We start from the raw sequence: 19673 nt of genomic DNA on the forward strand, positions 1-19673 counted from the left end.
CCTGTTGGTGTGTGTGTGTGTGTGTGTGTGTGTGTGTGTGTGTGTGTGTGTGTGTGTGTGTGTGTGTGTGTGTGTGTGTGGGTGTTTTATTACGTGTTGACGTGTGTGTGTGTGGGCGTTATTACTTGTTGACATGTGAGTGTGTCCAGTGGAAGTCCCAGATATACCTGCTTGGATGTACTTTAATGTATTCCATAGATGTACAATAATGTATTCCATTGATTCACTTTAATATATTCCATGAATGTAATTTTATATATTCAATCGATGTACTATATTCCATGGATGTTGTCAGAAAGTGTTTTAGTCTTCACTTATTCTGACGCAGTTTTGAGATGTTAGATTTCCTGTGCTCTTAATTTAGCGATCTAGTTTGAGACGTAATTTCCTGATTATAGCATTTCTGCGTAATATGGGCTCTTGGGTGATTGCGTAAACAGTATTGTGTGCGTTCATGACTATAATCTAAGCATTCTTTGAATATCGCACGGTTATTAATGCTAAAATGCCTATAAGGTGTTAGATGTAGCTAGGGCTGGGCGATATTGCCTTTTTTTAATATTGCGATATTTTTAGGCCATATCGCGATATACGATATATATTACGATATTTTGCCTTGGCTTTGAATGAACACTTGATGCATATAATCACAGCAGTATGATGATTCTATGTGTCTACATTAAAACATTCTTTTTCATTCTGCATTAATATATGCTACTTTTAAACTTTCATGCAGAGAGGGAAATCATAACTAAGTCAATTGACCAAAAGTGTATTTTTTTAAAGTTATTAAGCAATTGCACAAACATTCAAGTCATTTCCAAAACATAAATTGCAAGTTTGTCAGAGACATTTTAAGTGTCGAATAAAAATGAGCTAACTAATAGGAAATCAAATAGTATTCGTCCTTCACTATGTGGTATGTTACTAAGGTTATGAAATTCTCTTCATATTCTAGCGAGTGACTTTACAAACCATGCTACATATTAGCAGTAATGCTACTTTTTATAGCAACGCCCCCCCCCCCACACTTGACAAATTACGGTTGTCTTTTCGACATATTCCCACTTGAAGCCGAACCACCGCCAGACGATGGACTCAGTGCTGTTTTTATTGGGAATTAAGTCTTCCTTTATTTGTTACTAGAGCCGCACCTTCATTCTCTCGTACGGCTACGTTAGCAGCTAACGTGAGCCATGCCGCTACCTCTCTGCCCTGCGAGGGCGTGTATGTGACGTGTGACATGACAGTTTGTGACGTATGTAAGAATGTGCGCCTGCTTGTCTGCGAGAAGGAGACACGGGAAAGAGCGAGGAGAGCCTCGAGTGTACGCCCGCAGCTAAAAGTCCTGCGTGAAAACGTATACTCGAATATTACGATAGTCATTTTCTATATCGCATGGAGACAAACCCGCGATATATCGTGTATATCGATATATCGCCCAGCCCTAGATGTAGTCTTAACTGAGTGTTTGTTTGCAACAATGTTTCATCCTCGCTCAAATTAATGGGGAAATCGTCGCTTTCTCGGTCCGAATCGCTCTTGCTGCTGGTGGCTATGATTATAAACAATGTGAGGAGCCCTACAACCCGTGACATCACGGGCACATCGTCTGCTACTTCCGGTACAGGCAAGGCTTTTTTATTAGCAACCAAAAGTTGCGAACTTTATCGTCAATGTTCTCTACTTAATCCTTTCAGCATAAATATGACAATATCGCGAAATGATCAAGTATGACACATACAATGAACCTTCTATCCCCGTTTAGATAAGAAAATCTCATTTCAGTAGGCCTTTAAAGCACTGTATAAATCAACAGTGCTTATTCTCCGTTCATCTCTAATGCTTTAATAGTCCATGTACATTTGTTTGTGTATTTGTTTTATAGCACATTGCAGAGTACATTATATTATATATAACATTATACATATCCTATTACATTATTGCGTATTATATTGCCTAAATGTATCCTTATCATTCCTTGTATGTGTTCTCTTTAGGCCACACACACACCTACACCACACTTGTCCAACTTCACCGTTAAAGAGGGCCTGAAAGCCTCTCTGTGGCCTACTCTCTGACCGGAGTCCTTGTCCTAAGAAGATATCAGACCAGCATTCCGCATTCAGAGTAACCTACTCTATCACAGATGTACTTTAATATATTCCATGGATGTACTTCATATATTGTACAGATGTACCTTAATATATTCCATGGATGTACTTTAATATATTCCATGGATGTACTCTAATATATTCCACGGATGTACTTTAATATATTCCATGGATGTACTCAAATATATTCCATGGATGTACTCTAATATATTCCATGGATGTACTTTAATGTATTCCATAGATGTACTTTAATGTATTCCATAGATGTACTTTATATATTCCATGGATGTACTTTTAATATATTCTATAGATGTATTTTAATATTTTCCATGGATGTACTTTAATATAGTCCATAGATGTACTTTAATACATTCCATAGATGTACTTTAATATATTCCATAGATGTACTTTATATATTCCATAAATGTACTTTAATATACTCCAAGGATGTACTTTCTTATAGTCCATGAATGTACTTTAAAATACTCCATTGATGTACTTTCATATATTCCATAGATGTACTTTAATACATCCTTGATATACCTGCATGGATGTGGATACTTTTTTAAAGAAAAACATATTATGATAACACATTCTGCAAATGATATAATGATGTCATGGTGGCCACGCCCCCACTGGTATCTTTGCAATGTCTGCAAATGAAAATGATGATTAGTGATTAGCAGAGGTGGGACCAAATCATTGTTTTGCAAGTCATAAGTAAGTCACAAGTCTTTGCCCTCAAGTCCAGAGTCAAGACAGGCAAGTACCGAGTCAAGTCCAATGTCAAGACTGGAAAGTCTCAAGTCAAGTCCCAAGTCCTGCATTTTGAGTTTCAAGTCCTTTAAACCACAGACTAATATATTTACACAGATTGTGTATGCTTTTAAAACACTATTTATTTATTAAAACAAGTGCATTTAAAATTGTACGGGAAAAAAATAGTGCTGACATTGCACTTCATAATAGCACTGTTAACCAGTCATTCTAAACATTTAACTCATTCCTTTACAGAATAAACACATTTGAAAAAACAAGTGAAACTGTACATATTTGCACAAAAGTGTTAACATTGTTTTTCCATGGCATATTACATTGTAACTGGTTCAACAGCAGTTTCTATCCTGTTCTTACCTTATCTCATTCATCTCATTTCATACTGTATGTGTGTTGATGTGTGTGTACACATGAAAAATATAACAAATACATGAACATAACAATGAACAGAGTTGTACTTTTTAGATGTCAGGGCCCTATGCAATATGTACACATTCTTAATATAGTATAATGTGGAGGGGGGCGTGGCCTGCAGAGAAGCGGGGTGTGCCAGGACCGGCTTCGAAATCAGCGACAGGTGCGTAGATGGTCCACCTGGGCCTGGTTATCTAAACACCTGTCGCTCTGTTAAAAGGCATCAGCCGGGAAGAGAGAGTTGTTGGAGCTAGAGTAACAGCGAGAGGGAGCCCGAGACGGAAACAAAAGACAATTGCTGGAAAGCAAGACACAGTATTGTGAACCTGAACCGGGCTATCATGTCAGTGCTTGGTGGTCCGAAGAACCCCCTGGAGGGCAACTTCCACAATTTGGCCAAATTGTGGAAGTTGCCCTCCAGGGGGTCTGTGTCCAGGGTCCTTCTAAGATCCTTGTTTATTTCCACGTGTGCGTGTACAGTCCTCTATGGTCTTTCTAAGGTCCTTGTTTGTGTCCCTCCAGCTCGGCCTACGAGCGCGACAAGAAGATCCGCGTGGCCATCAAGAAGATCAGCCCCTTCGAGCACCAGACCTACTGCCAGCGCACGCTACGGGAGATCAAGATCCTGCTGCGCTTCAAACACGAGAACATCATCGGCATCAACGACATCATCCGCACGCCAACCATGGAGCAGATGAAGGACGTGTATCCTTGTTTGTAGGACCAGCTCGACTAGAGTCCGTTTATCAACCTTCTTTGACCTGCGCTCTGCAGCTACATAGTCCAGGACCTGATGGAGACAGACCTCTACAAGCTCCTGAAGACCCAGCATTTGAGCAACGATCACATCTGTTACTTCCTCTACCAGATCCTCCGAGGCCTCAAGTACATCCACTCCGCCAACGTCCTGCACCGCGACCTGAAGCCCTCCAACCTCCTGCTCAACACCACCTGTGATCTCAAGGTCTTGCTAGTCGCTCTTTGCCGTGCACTTTCAGCTTCTCATCTGCCTTTTCTTGTCCTCAGATCTGTGACTTCGGTTTGGCTCGCGTGGCCGACCCGGACCACGACCACACCGGATTCCTAACGGAGTACGTGGCTACCCGCTGGTACCGAGCGCCCGAAATCATGCTCAACTCCAAGGTGAGCTTCCTGTGCAAGATACCACTTCGGATTGATCCCAGTTAGGAGTTCCAGAATTTTGCTGTGGGTTGACTTTCAGGGCTACACCAAGTCCATAGACATCTGGTCAGTGGGCTGCATCCTGGCAGAGATGTTGTCCAACAGGCCCATCTTTCCCGGGAAGCATTACTTGGACCAGCTCAACCACATTCTGGGTAATATTATCTTCATGCTAACTCCAAGACCTAACCACGCTCCTCCAGTAACCTGACCAAAATAAGAACAGGATTCAATGACTGTGTTTCCATGCACTAATTTAGTCTGATTTCACAAATAGTTGGGCTCTAAAGAAGCATCCTATAATCCATGGAAACACCTTCATCCCATCAAGTTTGGCTTTTGAGAAGCCGGACTAACACATGTAGATGATTTCCAGTGGGGGTATCACCCGCAGGCAGAAGACCAGGCATTGAAATATAAGGTCACATTTGGAAGGTCATCCATGGGGGAAAAGAAATAGATTTATTTTAGAAGGTATCTAAGGAAATGGAGAATAGCGACTTCAACCCAAGGGAATAGGATTAAGATGAAAGAGAATGAAGCAGTTACATCACAAGCAAAGTATCAAACTTTCTAGTCCGCACAACTATTCAGATGGTCCATCTGGAACAGTATCGCTCTTTAAAACAGCTGGCAGCCATTTATAAAATACTTCAATACACATAAACATTTCATAAAGTTCTGATATAACCATCAACAACATGATGTGTATCATCTACATCAGGAGTAGGGAACCTATGGCTCTAGAGCCAGATGTGGCTCTTTTGATGACTGCAGCTGGCTCTCAGATAAATCTTAGCTGACATTGCATAACACGGTAAGTAATGAATAATTCCGCTGGTAATCACAGTGTCAAAAATAACGTTCAAAATATAAAACATTCTCATGCATTTTAATCCATCCATCCGGTTTCTACCGTACCTGTTCAAGAAGTCGCATTAATGGTAAGAAGTATTTTATTTGTTGTTGGTTAGCTTCAAAATAACAATGTTATTAAAAACAATAAGAGACTTATTATACTCTAAAAATGTTGGTCTTACTTAAAAATGCACGCATTTAGTTGTATTCAGTCTTAAAAAAATATTATATGGCTCTCACGGAAATACTTTTTAAAATATTTGGCTTGAATGGCTCTGTCAGCCAAAAAGGTTCCCGACCCCTGATCTACATCAACAACATGATGTGTATCATCTATATCAACTATATAATGTGTATCATCTACATCAACAATGTGATGTGTATCATCTACATCAACTACAAACCCCATTTCCATATGAGTTGGGAAATTGTGTTAAATGTAAATATAAACGGAATACTATGATGTGCAAATCCTTTGCAACCCATATTCAGTTGAATACACTACAAAGACAACATATTTGATGTTCAAACTGATAAACATTTTTTTTTTTTTTGCAAATAATCATTACTTTTAGAATTTGATGCCAGCAACACATGACAAAGAAGTTGGGAAAGGTGGCACGTGTTGCACCCATGAAATTCTAAGTTAATTATTATTTGCTAAAAAAAACAAACATGAGTTTGAACATCAAATATCTTGTCTTTGTAGTGCATTCAATTGAATATGGGTTGAAAATTATTTGCAAATCATTGTATTCCGTTTATATTTACATCTAACACAATTTCCCAACTCATATGGAAACAGGGTTTGTATATGATGTGTATCATCTACATCAACAATATGATGTGTATCATATACATCAATTTTGTGATGTGTATCATCTACATCAACATTTGTATCATCTACATCAGGGGTCTCAAATTCAATTTGCCTGGGGGCCACTGGATGCAGAGTCTGGGTGAGGCTGGGCCGTAAGAAAAATTTTCTTCAAAAAATATTTTTTAAATGTCTTTATTTTTATTTTCAACACAAAACCAAATTGTCATGATCCGTGTTCCGGATCATGGTTTGTTTAGTTGTGTTCTGTTAGTTTTGGACTCCCTTATTTCCTGGTTTGTGCACTTTGGGTGTTTGTTTTGGTTACCAAGGGCGCTAATTGTTTTCACCTGCCTCTGATTAGTGCTCAGCACGTTCACCTGCTGTTGACACCAATCAAAGAGCTATTTATTCACGTTAGTCGCCACAGTGGGTGTGGCTTCATTGTTTGCGGTATGCAACTGTTACGTTTTGATGTTCCTGATTCTTTCTCCTGTGTTTCCTGTGCCAAGTTTTAGCGTAGCTTCATTTTTGCTTGTTTTTGGTTTGGTGATGATTTATGATAAATAAATCATCTCTTACCTCATGCTGTCGTCCGGAGCTGTCCATTCTGCATTCCAAAGGAGAACAAACTTCGCAGCAAGCTGCACCCCCGATCGTGACAAAAATATAGATGAACAAAATGAGAATTAAGTAACTAAATCAGTCATAGGTTATAACAATAATAATTCGATTTCTCCAGTCAGAAACAATGTATACACATACTAACTGTGATGTTATGAGCTACGGAATATAAGAACTACACTACCCAGCATGATACAGTAGTAACGAGCATGCGCGGTAGCCCCGGTGAAGGTTGTATTTCGCCATGTTGGCAGCTAGAATGTTGTTATGAGCACGCTATGGAGTTTACATTTACGATAGCACAATTAGCCCCAAACGGGCTAACATCACGACTAATGTGTTACACGTCCGATTCGCCCAGCGACTCTCTGTCGGAGTATCAGCGCTGGGGTCCAGTGCACCTCAGTTTTGTATTGTCGCACGGTCCTTCGGCGGAATGCTCCGGAAGCTACCGGACCGCTCGTCTCCCCGGCCCGGACTGTTACAGCGGCACCGTGGGAGGGAGCGAGAGAGAGACACACACACAGTGTGTTCCGCCTTCGAGAGCCATATACCACACCGATTCTTTCAGCTCCGCACACAACGCTGTTAAGCGCCATTCATATAAAACTCACGGGCCGCACTAACATTAAACTTTCATATTAAGGTGGGGGCCGCAGAATAACGTCTCGCGGGCCGCAATTGGCCCGCAAGCCGCGTGTCTGAGACCCCTGATTTACATCTACTATTTGATGTGTATCATCTACACCAACAATATGATGTGTATCATCTACATCAACAATATGATGTGTATCATCTACATTAACGATATGATGTGTATCATCTACATTAACTATTTTTTGTGTATCATCTACATTAACTATTCTATGTATATCATCCACATCAACAATATGATGTGTATCATCTACATCAGGGGTCTCAAACATGCGGCCCGTGGGCCAATTGCGGCCCGCGAGACGTTATTATGTGGCCCGCGCTCCGATATGACAATTTAATTTTGGGGCGCCCCGCGAGTTTGATATGAACGGCGCTTGATAGGTCATGCTTGTCAACGACCCCGAGTTTAATATGAACGGCGCTTGATAGGTCATGCTTGTCAACGACCCCAATTTTCCCCGGGGGACTCCTGAATTAAGGGGCACCAATTCTCTCAGAGCCCCTGTTAATATTTACCAGATCAACGATATTCAGGGAGTGCCATACTGGGACTGCCTTTAGCGCCCCCTACATCCTAAACTGGCAGTGATTAAGCCCAATCGTATGATGCATTTGGCCATGTGAGACACATGTGTGTTGTTACAAGATGTATTTGATCAACAGCTACACACGTTACACTAAGGGTGGCCGTAAAAAAACTTTTAACACTGTTAAAAATTTGTGCCAGACTGTGAAGCCACACCAAACAAGAATGACAAACACATTTCGGGAGAATTTACGCACCCTAACACAACTTAAATACAAGAGAACAAATACCCGGAACACCTTGCAGGGCTACAATATACACATCCCCGCTACCACCAACCCCCCACCCTCCCTACTTGCGTCGGTTGAGGTTTTGTACCGTAATTTCTGGACTATAAGCCGCTACTTTTTTTCTTCGTTCTGGTCCCTGCGGCTTATAAAACGGTGCGGCTTACGGTAACCAGGGGCGCGCAATACCGAGGATGCGCGAAACCGAGGCAGACATCTGGCGCTGTCACGCCAAATTTCTTCCCCTCTACAAAAACCTTCCCCCCCGTTTACTTCTGTTGTCATGATTAATGCAGACGCTATGTTATAAAAAATAAAATAAAAAACAATTTACGAACACAAGCTATGGGATGACGTAAGAGGAAACGTGACCCCGAAAGTAAATGCGTCACCCCATAGATTGTTTGTAAATTGTTTTTAGAATTTTTTTTTTCATTTTTTATAATATAGCGTTAACAAAACGTCTGTATTTTTATAATATAGCGTTACATTTTTATAATATAGCGTTGACAAAACGTCTGTATTAATTATGACTCCGGAAGTAAATGGGGGGGGAAAGGTTTTTGTAGGGGGGAAGAAATTTAGCGTGACAGTGCCAGGTAATGAGAGCAAAACAAAGAGTAGGAGAGCGTCAGCGACAGTTTGCGCAAAGGAAGTGTTCATGCAAACACCCTCAATATGGAAAACAAATGGAAAACAAGTGCATATGATGCTGCTTTTAAGTTAAAGGCAATAGTTCTGGCTGTCAAAGAAGGAAATAGAGCTGCTGCACGTACCCTTGACATCAATGAATCAATGGTGAGACGTTGGAGACGGCAGCATGAAGAACTGATTCAATGCAAAAACACAAAAAAATCCTTCAGAGGTAATAAAAGCTGATGGCTGAAACTTGAAAACTTTCTTGAGGACTGGGTGAACACACAGAGAGCAGACGGCCGGGGTGTTTCCACCGTACAGATCCGACTGAAAGCCCAAACAACCGCCGAAGAAATGGATATTGCAGATTTTAGAGGTAACGTAAACGGCCGCGGGACTGCACTTTTACTGCCGTGTTACAGGCGAGGACTTTGTATTACTTTGCACCGTTGTATTATTTGTACTCTGCACGAATGCTGTTCGCCATGTCAAAGATGTGAAAATTTGATTGAATGATTGAAAGATTTATTTATTAATAAATGTTTGCGTTCCCAAATAGTCATCTCTGTCCCGACAATCCCTTCCGTGGTAGCAGGAACCCCTATATACTACAATAATTACACATCAAAACGCCTGCGGCTTATAGTCGGGTGCGGCTTATATATGGAGCAATCTGTATTTTCCCCTAAATTTAGCTGGTGCGGCTTATTGTCAGGTGCGGTTTATAGTCCGGACATTACGGTATATTGTAGCCCTGCAAGGTGTTCTGGGTATTATTGTCAGGTGCGGTTTATAGTCCGGAAATTACGGTATATTGTAGCCCTGCAAGGTGTTCTGGGTATTTGTTCTCTTGTATTTAAGTTGTGTAAGGGTGCGGAAATTCTCCCAAAAAGGGTTTGTCATTCTTTTTTGGTGTCAGTTCACAGTGTGGTGCATATTTGTAACAGTGTTAAAGTTGTTTATAAGGCACTACTAGTGAGACCTGTATGGCTGTTGAACAAGTACGTCTTGCAGCCACTGAAGCTGTTAGGCACAAGTCTCACACAACATGTAACAGAGCCAGCACGTTGGTTGTGTGATATAAAAGCATGCAGATGACATGTAGTGAAGCAGTAGTCTTCTTTTGAAGGTGCGCGGAGAGGGACCCCTGGAGGAGCTTGTAGGTATGCCAAGGTACAAGTGACATTTAGCAATTCATAAATCCTTTATACATATGATTATTGAATAATATTTCATTGAAGTATGAAAGTAAGTTCATAAACTGTGGAAGAATAATACAACAATCCAGCATTCAGTGTTGACAGGTAGATTTTTTGTGGACATGTTCCATAAATATTGATGTTAAAGAATTCTTTTTTTGTGAAGAAATGTTTAGAATTAAGTTCATGTAACCAGATGGATCTCTATTACAATCCCCAAAGAGGGTACTTTAGGTTGATGATTACTTCTATGTGTAGAAATCTTTATTTTTTATAATTGAATCACTTGTTTTTCAACAATTTTTTTTGTTATTTTTATATCTTTTTTTCCAAATAGTTCAAGAAAGACCACTACAAATGAGCAATATTTTGAACTGTTGTACAATTTAATACATCAGAAACTGATGACATAGTGCTGTATTTTACTTCTTTATCTCCTTTTTTCAAACAAAAATGCTTTGCTCCGATTAGGGGGTACTTGAATTAAAAAATGTTCACAGGGGGTACATCACTGAAAAAAGCTTGAGAACCACTGTTGTAGAGGATGTTAAAGGCAGTGAAGTCACGGCAGCCCTTAATAATGTCGGCCGGGTGAAAATTGGGAACAATTCGGGAGAATGCATGCACCGGTAGATTGTCGGGAGGTGCACTGAAATTCAGGAGTCTCCCGGAAAAATCATGATTGAAAAGTATGTTACTAGGGCGGTAAAGCTATCCATAGAAGGTTAATTCATTAAAAAGTGCATGTTAGATTTTTTAAGAAATCTTTTCTTGCGGCCCAGCCTCACCCAGTTTCTGCATCCAGTGGCCCCCAGGTAAATTGAGTTTGAGACACCTGCTATAGTGGATCTAGTTAATAGTGTGAGAGTCCAGTCTATAGTGGATCTAGTTAATAGTGCGAGAGTCCAGTCCATAGTGGGACCAGCAGAAGATGATCTTGAGTGGAGACAAGTCAGCAGCGCAAAGACGTCACCAACTGATGCATAAGGAGTGGCCCCTCCTGGGTCCTGACTTTGAACAGCTAGCGCTTTATCTGTGGAGGCTGAACCATGGTCACCTGATGAGAGGGGGGCAGAGCAGAAAAGAGAGAGAGCAGATCAACTGGCGTAAAAAGGGGTGTATTTAAAGTACACGAATGAGACGCTTCTACTGAGGTAGCATACAGTATCTAACTGCTACTGCTAGAACATTCCAGTGTATCCAAATGTGTCCATTGACACCAGAAGTTGTAGCTGTGTTTTTGGCAATCTGAATACTTCCCGCTATGTCTTCTTATTCCCTGGCAGACTCGGGCCAAGGTCTGCCTAAATGAAGGTGTATTGTTGATGTATTTACGTGTCATGTGACTTTGCTCCTTAGGGATTTTGGGTTCTCCTTCTCAAGAGGATCTCAACTGCATCATCAACATCAAGGCCAGGAACTACCTGCTGTCACTTCCTGCACGCTGCAAAGTGCCCTGGAACCGCCTCTTCCCCAACGCCGACGCCAAAGGTCAGAACAGAAGCTGTGGTTGCTATGGTGACCAGCTGCTGACATGACTGGTGTCATCTTTTGTTCCTTGGCTGGTGACCTCAGTCATTCCAGGAGTACAATCATCAACATCCGTTTACTAGCTCAGTAATAGTATGTTGCTCTCCAGTGGTGTGCCGTCAGGGCCAGCAAGACCTTCTCTGCTGGGCTAACATAACCACAAATCGTCATCATAATTAAACATAAAAGTAATTTTTTATTGACTTTCCTTAACAATGTAAAAGTATTCATATTGTCTTCATGTCTTATTATGCTCCATCCAGCCCTGTTGTTTTTACTTTATAGTTTTTATCCAATCAGAATTCAGCTAGCTTATGTTGCCATGCTGTACCAAATTTGCCACAGACCTTCAGATTCAACAATGCTGGCGTCTGTGCACTGTAAGTGAAAACATACAGTGACAACTTCACTGCTTTTGTATATTTGATATATAGTAATTTTTGTGGTTTGTATATTTGATACTGTGTGTACAAACCCCGTTTCTGTATGAGTTAGGAAGAAGAAGAAAGGAGAAATCCTTTATTTGTCCATTCCAACATGTACAAGACACATCAGAACTGAAATTACATTTTCGGCACAGTCCCGCTAAGAGCAGACATACGTTACGGGGGGGGGGGGACGACAAGACAAGACCGCCGACGGATTAGCCATTTACAGCGCTCCTTAAAACGATGAAAAAAGGGTGACATTAGGAGAGGGGGGGGGAATAAAAAAAATATCAGTCTAAGGCTAGACCAGCGTTTCTCAAAGTGTGGGGCGCGCCCCACTGGTGGGGAATAGAGACATGACAGGTGGGGCGCGAGGAATGGGAGGAAATTTCACTTTAACATTTTTTTTTTTTTTTTTTTTAATTCTTGGATTTTTTTTTTTTTACAACCCCTGTAAATCACTTTGTGATTCTGTCTGTGTAATCTGATGTATACATTAATGTAAATTACTTATTTTTCCTGTAGGCTTTAAATTTCTAGGTAGAAGTGAAAGTTTGACAGACGCAACAGTAACCAATGGGGGCGGGGCTTAGCGGAACAAACGTTCGTGCGGATGGGTAGCAGGCTAATGTGTGGACCACAATTACACAAAATGGATAAATTAGCTTCATATAGAGTTGATACAGAATTGCTCAATGCAAAAAAGCACACACAATTGCTGATTAGCTGATTCTCCCTGCTGCAATAGACATGGTGTCAGTCATGCTTGACTAGACAAGCGCAGCAAAATTAAAAGCTGTCCCACTGTTGAGAGACGTATATGCGACATTGCAAGTGATCTTGAGGAACAACTCGTAGACCAGGGGTCGGCAACGGCGGCTCCGGAGCCGCATGCGGCTCTTTGATCACTCTGATGCGGCTCAACTTGTCACGGCCAGCTCAGCTTGTCATCCTGCTTGCAAACCTCCGGACACGCCCGCGGCCGCGCGCGTCTCCGGAGACATCTGGGTGTCCAAGTTAAAGCGCCTGACAGCGGACCCTGAAGATGTTTCACGCCAGAAGGCCGTTCTTGCTCAGAATCACAAATAGTGTGATATTGAAAACATCCCCAAACCAGACAAACTTGTGTTCGAAACTTGGAACGCAATCCCCGACTTTTATGTGAACATGAAAAAGTATTAGTACAAGAGTTTAGTTCCAAAAAATAAAAGAATTGTGCATTTTGTGATAAAAGCATGAAATTTAGTACACTTATAGCCAAAGGGATTCTCAAAGGATTTGGATGTGGGGCCATCATGAATTTTCAACCATTCAGCCATTTTTCAAAATGTCTGCCAGCAACAACTGTTTTCTTATGAATGATGGATTTAATATGATATTTCAGACTTATTTACCATTCATACTACTTGGTAAATGTCTTTTGGATAGTGGAACATTTTCATAGAAAATTCAATTCAAATTCAAAACGGCCGCCAACTGGTTAGATATGGATGAGCTCTATGTTTAATTATACATTTATCTTGATGCAGAATTTGAATTGGGAACTTTAGAATTTCTAAGAATCTTCTTTCTATCTCAAAATACTCATGTTAAGCAAGGGAAACCTAGGGTCTATCACAGGGAAGACTAGTCACACTCGCCTTCACAGACACAAAGAGCTGTGCACTGTAAGTGGGATTTTTTGCACTTACACTGCCCAACACAACCCTTCTTGCATTTGCATGAGACAAGTTCATAACTTGACTGGCCTGCATCTGGTAGGCATGTCCAGAAGGGTTCATAGTCCCCCTCAGGTGACTTTGACCAGCCCCATTCGCATGGTGAAGGTAGTTCTGGTGTTGACACCAGGACTGTACCCAACACGTGCCCTCCTTGGTATACAGCTCTCTTAACATGCTCTTCTAGGGCAGCCTTGATAGGGGGGATTGTTTTCACATTGTGCCTCTTTGCAAATAACTTCCTCCTTGCCGTATTGATTTCTGTACATGTGCAGGTTCGGTCATAGACAAAGATAACAAACCTCTCAATTGTGGCCATTACCTCCTGTGGTATGTCGTCTGGGGCTGAAGACACTTTCAACAGGGCATGTGTAAGTTCTGGAAGCACGGACCATACAGCCCATGCAGTCTTTTTCCCATGGCCAACAAAGCTTGACACTGTGTCACAACTCGTCAATGCATGGAACACTGGTAGTGCACATGCTTTCTAGGGCCCGAGCCCTTCTGCAATTTCATGGGCTACCAAATATCGAAAATTCTTACCAGTACCGAAAGCCAACCAAAGCTCATCCTCTGGTTGTAGAGTCTGAGCCACTGCCACAGCCAAGCACCACAACATCAGTATCAACTGTTTGAATCACAATTTTGTGGTGGCCGTTTCTTGCTGCATGGGCTACGTGCAATAACATGCGACTATCCGCTTCCTCATGCGTGCAAGGAGCAACCGATGTCCTATCTGGGAGAGGTGGCTTGCTAAGGACTTCCATGTCACATGTGATGACAAGCTGTTTATCCTCCTGCACAAACCATCTGAGCAGAGCCTCCAAGAAAAAGGCAAAGAACTCAGTCTTATTGCTGTCTACTCAAAGAAAGTTTTGCCAGTTCCTGGGAATGGCTGTATCACCTACCACATGTCTCTGAATTCCAGTGCCACGCTTTGTTCTCGTAGCAGCTTTCAGAGAGTCAGACAAGTAGCGGTCCCACACCAGATCAAGCCTGGACACAGTTTCAAACTTTCTGGTAAGATATGGAATGAAGATCACATGGGCATAGTCATTGAAGGTTTTTACTGAAATTGGTTTCAGCATCTGGATGATGGCTGCCCCATCTACAATGGTGCAGGTAACCTTTGGACTGTCAGAGTATGCACTGTGAACTTGTTCCAGGCATGGAAGCAGATCCACTCTTCACTCCCAGTCGGAGACCTCCCCCATCAGAAAGCGCTGGTGGACATGATTGGTTCTTGTGTCGAAAGAACTCCTCTAGGTTTCCATCTCGATTCTGGCAAGCAATGAATAACCTTGAAAAGAGCTCCATGTCTTGTTTGAGAGAGACCATTTTCGGTTTCGGTTTTGATACTCTCCTCATGGTTGAAGTACAAAACACCAGAAGCTTATTTCTTGGTATGGTGTTGTCCACTGTCTTTGTTCTCTCAACAAGGTGTTCTGTGGTGAAAGCTTCAAATTGGTGCTCTCCTATCTGCCTCACCTTTCTGACTACCTCAGCAGCTGAAGGTCCAGCAAGTTTCTTTGAGTGGAGAACAATCAGGTCTTTGCTTTCCTCTTCAAATGGATTTCCAAAGTGTTCCATTGCACTGACCAAATATTGTACATCTTTGATGAATGAAACCTTTTTTTTTCATTGGGTAACATTTCAATTACAATAAAATAGATGATAGTGTACTTGAAATTATAGATTTAATTTCAGAAATATGGCTCCCATCTTGTTGTAGGTGACCAGTGGTCATCAAGTGTGACTATTGTAGTCACCATTTCTGAGTTAGAAGGAAGCTTCTGGCCAATTGTAAAGTTCCAAATTTGAATTATGCACAAAGAAAAGGAAATAAAAAATAATACTGGTTTGACACCAAGCTCACCCGTATCAGACAGTCATAAAAGTGATGGCTGCAATCTTGAAGATGTCAGCCATCTTGAATATGTAATGACACATTTAGATCATCCAAAAGACATTTACCAAGTACTATGTGTGGTAAATAAGTCTGAAACATCATATTATATCCATTATTCATATGCGAACAGTTGTGACTGACAGCCATGTTGAAAGATGGCTGTCATGGGCGCCATTTTGAAAATTCATGGTGGCTCCATATCCAAATCTTTTGAGAATGCCTTTGGCTATAACTGTACCAAATTTCATGCTTTTATCACAAAATGCACGATCATTCTGGTTACCAGCTGCACTATATGCACTTGGAGTCCTGTCGATCTTTGGATCCACATATGTATGTGAGCAGGTGTTCTCCAACATGAACTTTATTAAAAACAAACATGGCACACGCCTCACAGATGAGTTTACAATTCTGTGTGAAGATAAAGGTGACGTCATCCGGCCCCGATGTGGAGACGCTGTGCCCTACGGTTCAGGAGCAGAAATCACATTGACCATGTATGATAAATATTTTAATTTCCTATAATTTTGCATATATTCACATGTTTCAATTGTTCAGCGAAATAGACATTTTATTATTTAGGTTGGCAGCTGCAGCTGACTTCACGGTGCCAGTAAAAGGATGACAGCACAGAGAGATAGGACGGCATTTTTGGTTCTCTGCCAGTGAATAATTTAAGTTCGGCGTTTTGTTTTTTCATTACTACAAGGAGGACTTAAATAGACATTAATTATTTTACTTAACCTTCAAACCGACGTCTTTTTCGGAGTTAAAACGTTTTGTTGCATGCAGAAATTTTATTGAATTTTTTCTGCAGTCGTTCATTGATTTCATAAACGTAACCCATCATAGTTTGTTTATACATAGCACAAAGCAAAAAGAAAACTTTATATGGAGTGTTATTTAATTTTTTATTCCATTTTATTTTATATTTGAATTTTTTTGTCCTGTCCAGCTTCTCAGGCAAATCATATATAGTTGATGTAGATGCCCATATCGGCTGTTCACATTTACTTTACAGAAGAGAAGTGTAGGATACTTCTCTTGATGCCTTATTTAAATTTGACTTTATTAAATTTATTTATATTATCATTTTGTGCAGCCAGGCTGGAACAGCAAAGGATAGAAAGAGAAAAAAAGGAAGACAGAGGGGGAAATTGTGGGGATCAGAGGGGGATTCGACAGTGTTATTTCATTTTAAATTTCAAAAGGGTTTTGAGGCTCCCGTGGCTCTTTGAGTGGTAAAGGTTGCCGACCCCTGTCGTAGACCAATTAAAATAAAGTTGTTTTGCTTTACAAGTGGACAAAGCTACTGACAGCAATAAAGACTGCCTGTTCATCGCATACGTCCGCTTTGTGAATGGCAAGTCACTGTGCGAGGATTTACTGTTTTGCAGATACATAAAACATAGAGCCACTGCTGATGAGCTGTTCAAGATAATAGACAGTTTCCTCAAAGAACACGACCTTAAATGGGAAAACTGTGTGGGCTTTTGCTCCGATGGCGCACAGACCATGGCAGGGTCAAGAAACGGGCAACCGGCTTTAATAAAGAGGGTTGCGCCATTTGCGCATTGGACACACTGTCATTCACCGGGAAGCACTCGCGTCAAGGCAGCTCAGCCCCGAACTCAATGAGGTTTTAACAGATGTTGTGAGCGCGGTAAATTTGATCAAAACACGAAAAAGTTAAGTAAAATGATAAATGGGTTGTACTTGTATAGCGCTTTTCTACCTTCAAGGTACTCAAAGCGCTTTGACACTACTTCCACATTTACCCATTCACACACACATTCACACACTGATGGAGGGAGCTGCCATGCAAGGCGCCAACCAGCACCCATCAGGAGCAAGGGTGAAGTGTCTTGCTCAGGACAAAACGGACGTGACGAGGTTGGTACTAGGTGGGATTTGAACCAGGGACCCTCGGGTCGCGCACGGCCACTCTTCCACTGCGCCACGCCGTGGGAGAGTGCACTTTTAATTTATTTATTATTGAACTTAATGCAAGTTATTTGATTTATTATTGAACTTGATGCACGTTATAACACTATTGTTTTATTTATTATTTAACTTGATGCAAGTTATACCACAGCTGCACAGTTATTTTATTTATTATTGAACTTAATTTTATTTTATGTTATTGAGTTTGAATGTATACAACTTGATGTTACTTGATGTTCAATACATTTGAAAATGTTAAACTTGGCATTAGCGATCTGTTGGGGCGATGGGGGCAGGTGGGGCTTGAAAACTCCCCCTTGTCCAAAGTGGGGGATGACAAAAAAAGTTTGAGAACCACTGGGCTAGACCATCAGGAGGGGTCTAGACTGGGTCCAAGGAAAAAACCTCACATAGCATGGCACACATTAAACATACATATATCACACCAACTTGCAACAGAGGGAGGGGTGGGTTTGAGGAGGCCCGCTGTCGCTCTGTAGCGCCGCTCAGCCATCCACGGCCCCAGAGGAATTCAGAGGTGTTGAAGGCGTTGATTTCAAGGGTGGGGATTATGCGTGTGTATATGCCCAATTAACTTGGGAGAGATGATGAATGTTTTTGTATGACTGAGACCGATAAAGTTCGGCTACAGATGTTGACAAAAAGGAAGGTCAAAAGCATCTATCTTTGAGGAGTCTTCGGGAGATTTTCTTCAGAACAGCCTGTTCCCATATCAAGGCCATTCAGGGAGTCCAAATCATAGATAAAAAGTTGTTTTTCTTCGCGAAGACAAAATAGTGACTTATCTCCTCTGTTGTCCATGCTGGATTTTCTTCAATTCCAATTGATTATTCCTTTTCTGCAAACTTTTCCAAGATGAGATCCATTTTGCGATGCAACTCATAAATCGCTCCAGTCTGTGTTCCCACAGCTCGACCCAATCCTTCCATTGCGTTGAACAGCCGTTGGGCCCCTTGAGTGGCTGCCATCGTCTTCCGAATTTGTCGATACACGAGAGCAATGCCCAGCCCAATCAGCAAGTGCCCCGCGATCACAGCTCCAAATAGGTAGATGTCTTCGACGTCCTCGATGGAAAGGGCTGAGAGGCACCTGATCCTCCATGTGTTCCAGGAGTCCCTCGCGTAACTTGATGGCCCTGATGGTTCCATCAGGGCAGCCAGGCTCCCCCGAACCTCTATTTCTTGTCGAAAAGACTGTCAATTGCGTCAAGAGTCCAGCTGATCATATTCATATTGAAATTTGGATTAGAGGAGAGCGCAAAGAAAGGGGCTTTTAAAAAAGTTCAGACAAGGACTAGGCAAAGAGAGTAAGCAGGGAAGGAGGGAATGGAGAGTGCGACCGCTCTCACCAGAGGCTAAAGTGAAATGGCCCCAGAAATTGTGTTGGATGTAAATATAAACGGAATACAATAATTTGCAAATCCTTTACAACCCATATTCAATTGAATGCACTACAAAGACTAGATATTTGATGTTCAAATTCATAAACTTTTTTTTTTTTTTGCTAATAATAATTAACTTACAATTTCATGGCTGCAACACGTGCCAAAGTAGTTAGGAAAGAGCATATTCACCACTGTGTTACATCACCTTTTCTTTTAACAACACTCAATAAAAGTTAGGGAACTCAGGAAACTAATTCTTGAAGCTTTGAAAGTGGAATTCTTTCCCATTCTTTTTTCATGTCGTTCAAAAGTCTCCGCTGTTGTATTTTACGCTTCATAATACGCCACACATTTTCGATGAGAGACAGGTCCGGACTGCAGGCGGGCCAGGAAAGTACCCGCACTCTTTTTTTTACGAAGCCATGCTGTTGTAACACGTGCTGAATGTGACTTGGCATTGTCTTGCTAAAATAAGCAGGGGCGTCCATGAAAAAGACGGCGCTTATATGGCAGCATATTATGTTCCAAAACCTGTATGTACCTTTCAGCATTAATGGTGCCTTCACAGATGTGTAAGTTACCCATGCCTTGGGCACTAATGCACAGATGCTGGCTTTTGAACTTTGTGTTGATAACAGTCTGGATGGT

At 41.4% G+C, this 19673-nt stretch overlaps 1 protein-coding gene across 1 annotated transcript in view; it reads left to right on the forward strand.

The window, feature by feature from the left end:
- mapk1 (mitogen-activated protein kinase 1) overlaps positions 1–19673 on the forward strand; it is a 43864-nt gene that overhangs the window by 12782 nt on the left and 11409 nt on the right. The window contains exons 2-6 of the mRNA XM_061906022.1: positions 3828–4010; positions 4080–4269; positions 4332–4448; positions 4528–4642; positions 11451–11582. Of these exons, the coding sequence (XP_061762006.1) occupies positions 3828–4010; positions 4080–4269; positions 4332–4448; positions 4528–4642; positions 11451–11582 (737 nt within the window). The remainder of the gene's footprint in view (positions 1–3827; positions 4011–4079; positions 4270–4331; positions 4449–4527; positions 4643–11450; positions 11583–19673) is intronic.

Source organism: Nerophis ophidion, linkage group LG07 (genome assembly GCF_033978795.1).
Source record: "Nerophis ophidion isolate RoL-2023_Sa linkage group LG07, RoL_Noph_v1.0, whole genome shotgun sequence".
Taxonomy (NCBI): Eukaryota; Metazoa; Chordata; class Actinopteri; order Syngnathiformes; family Syngnathidae; genus Nerophis; species Nerophis ophidion.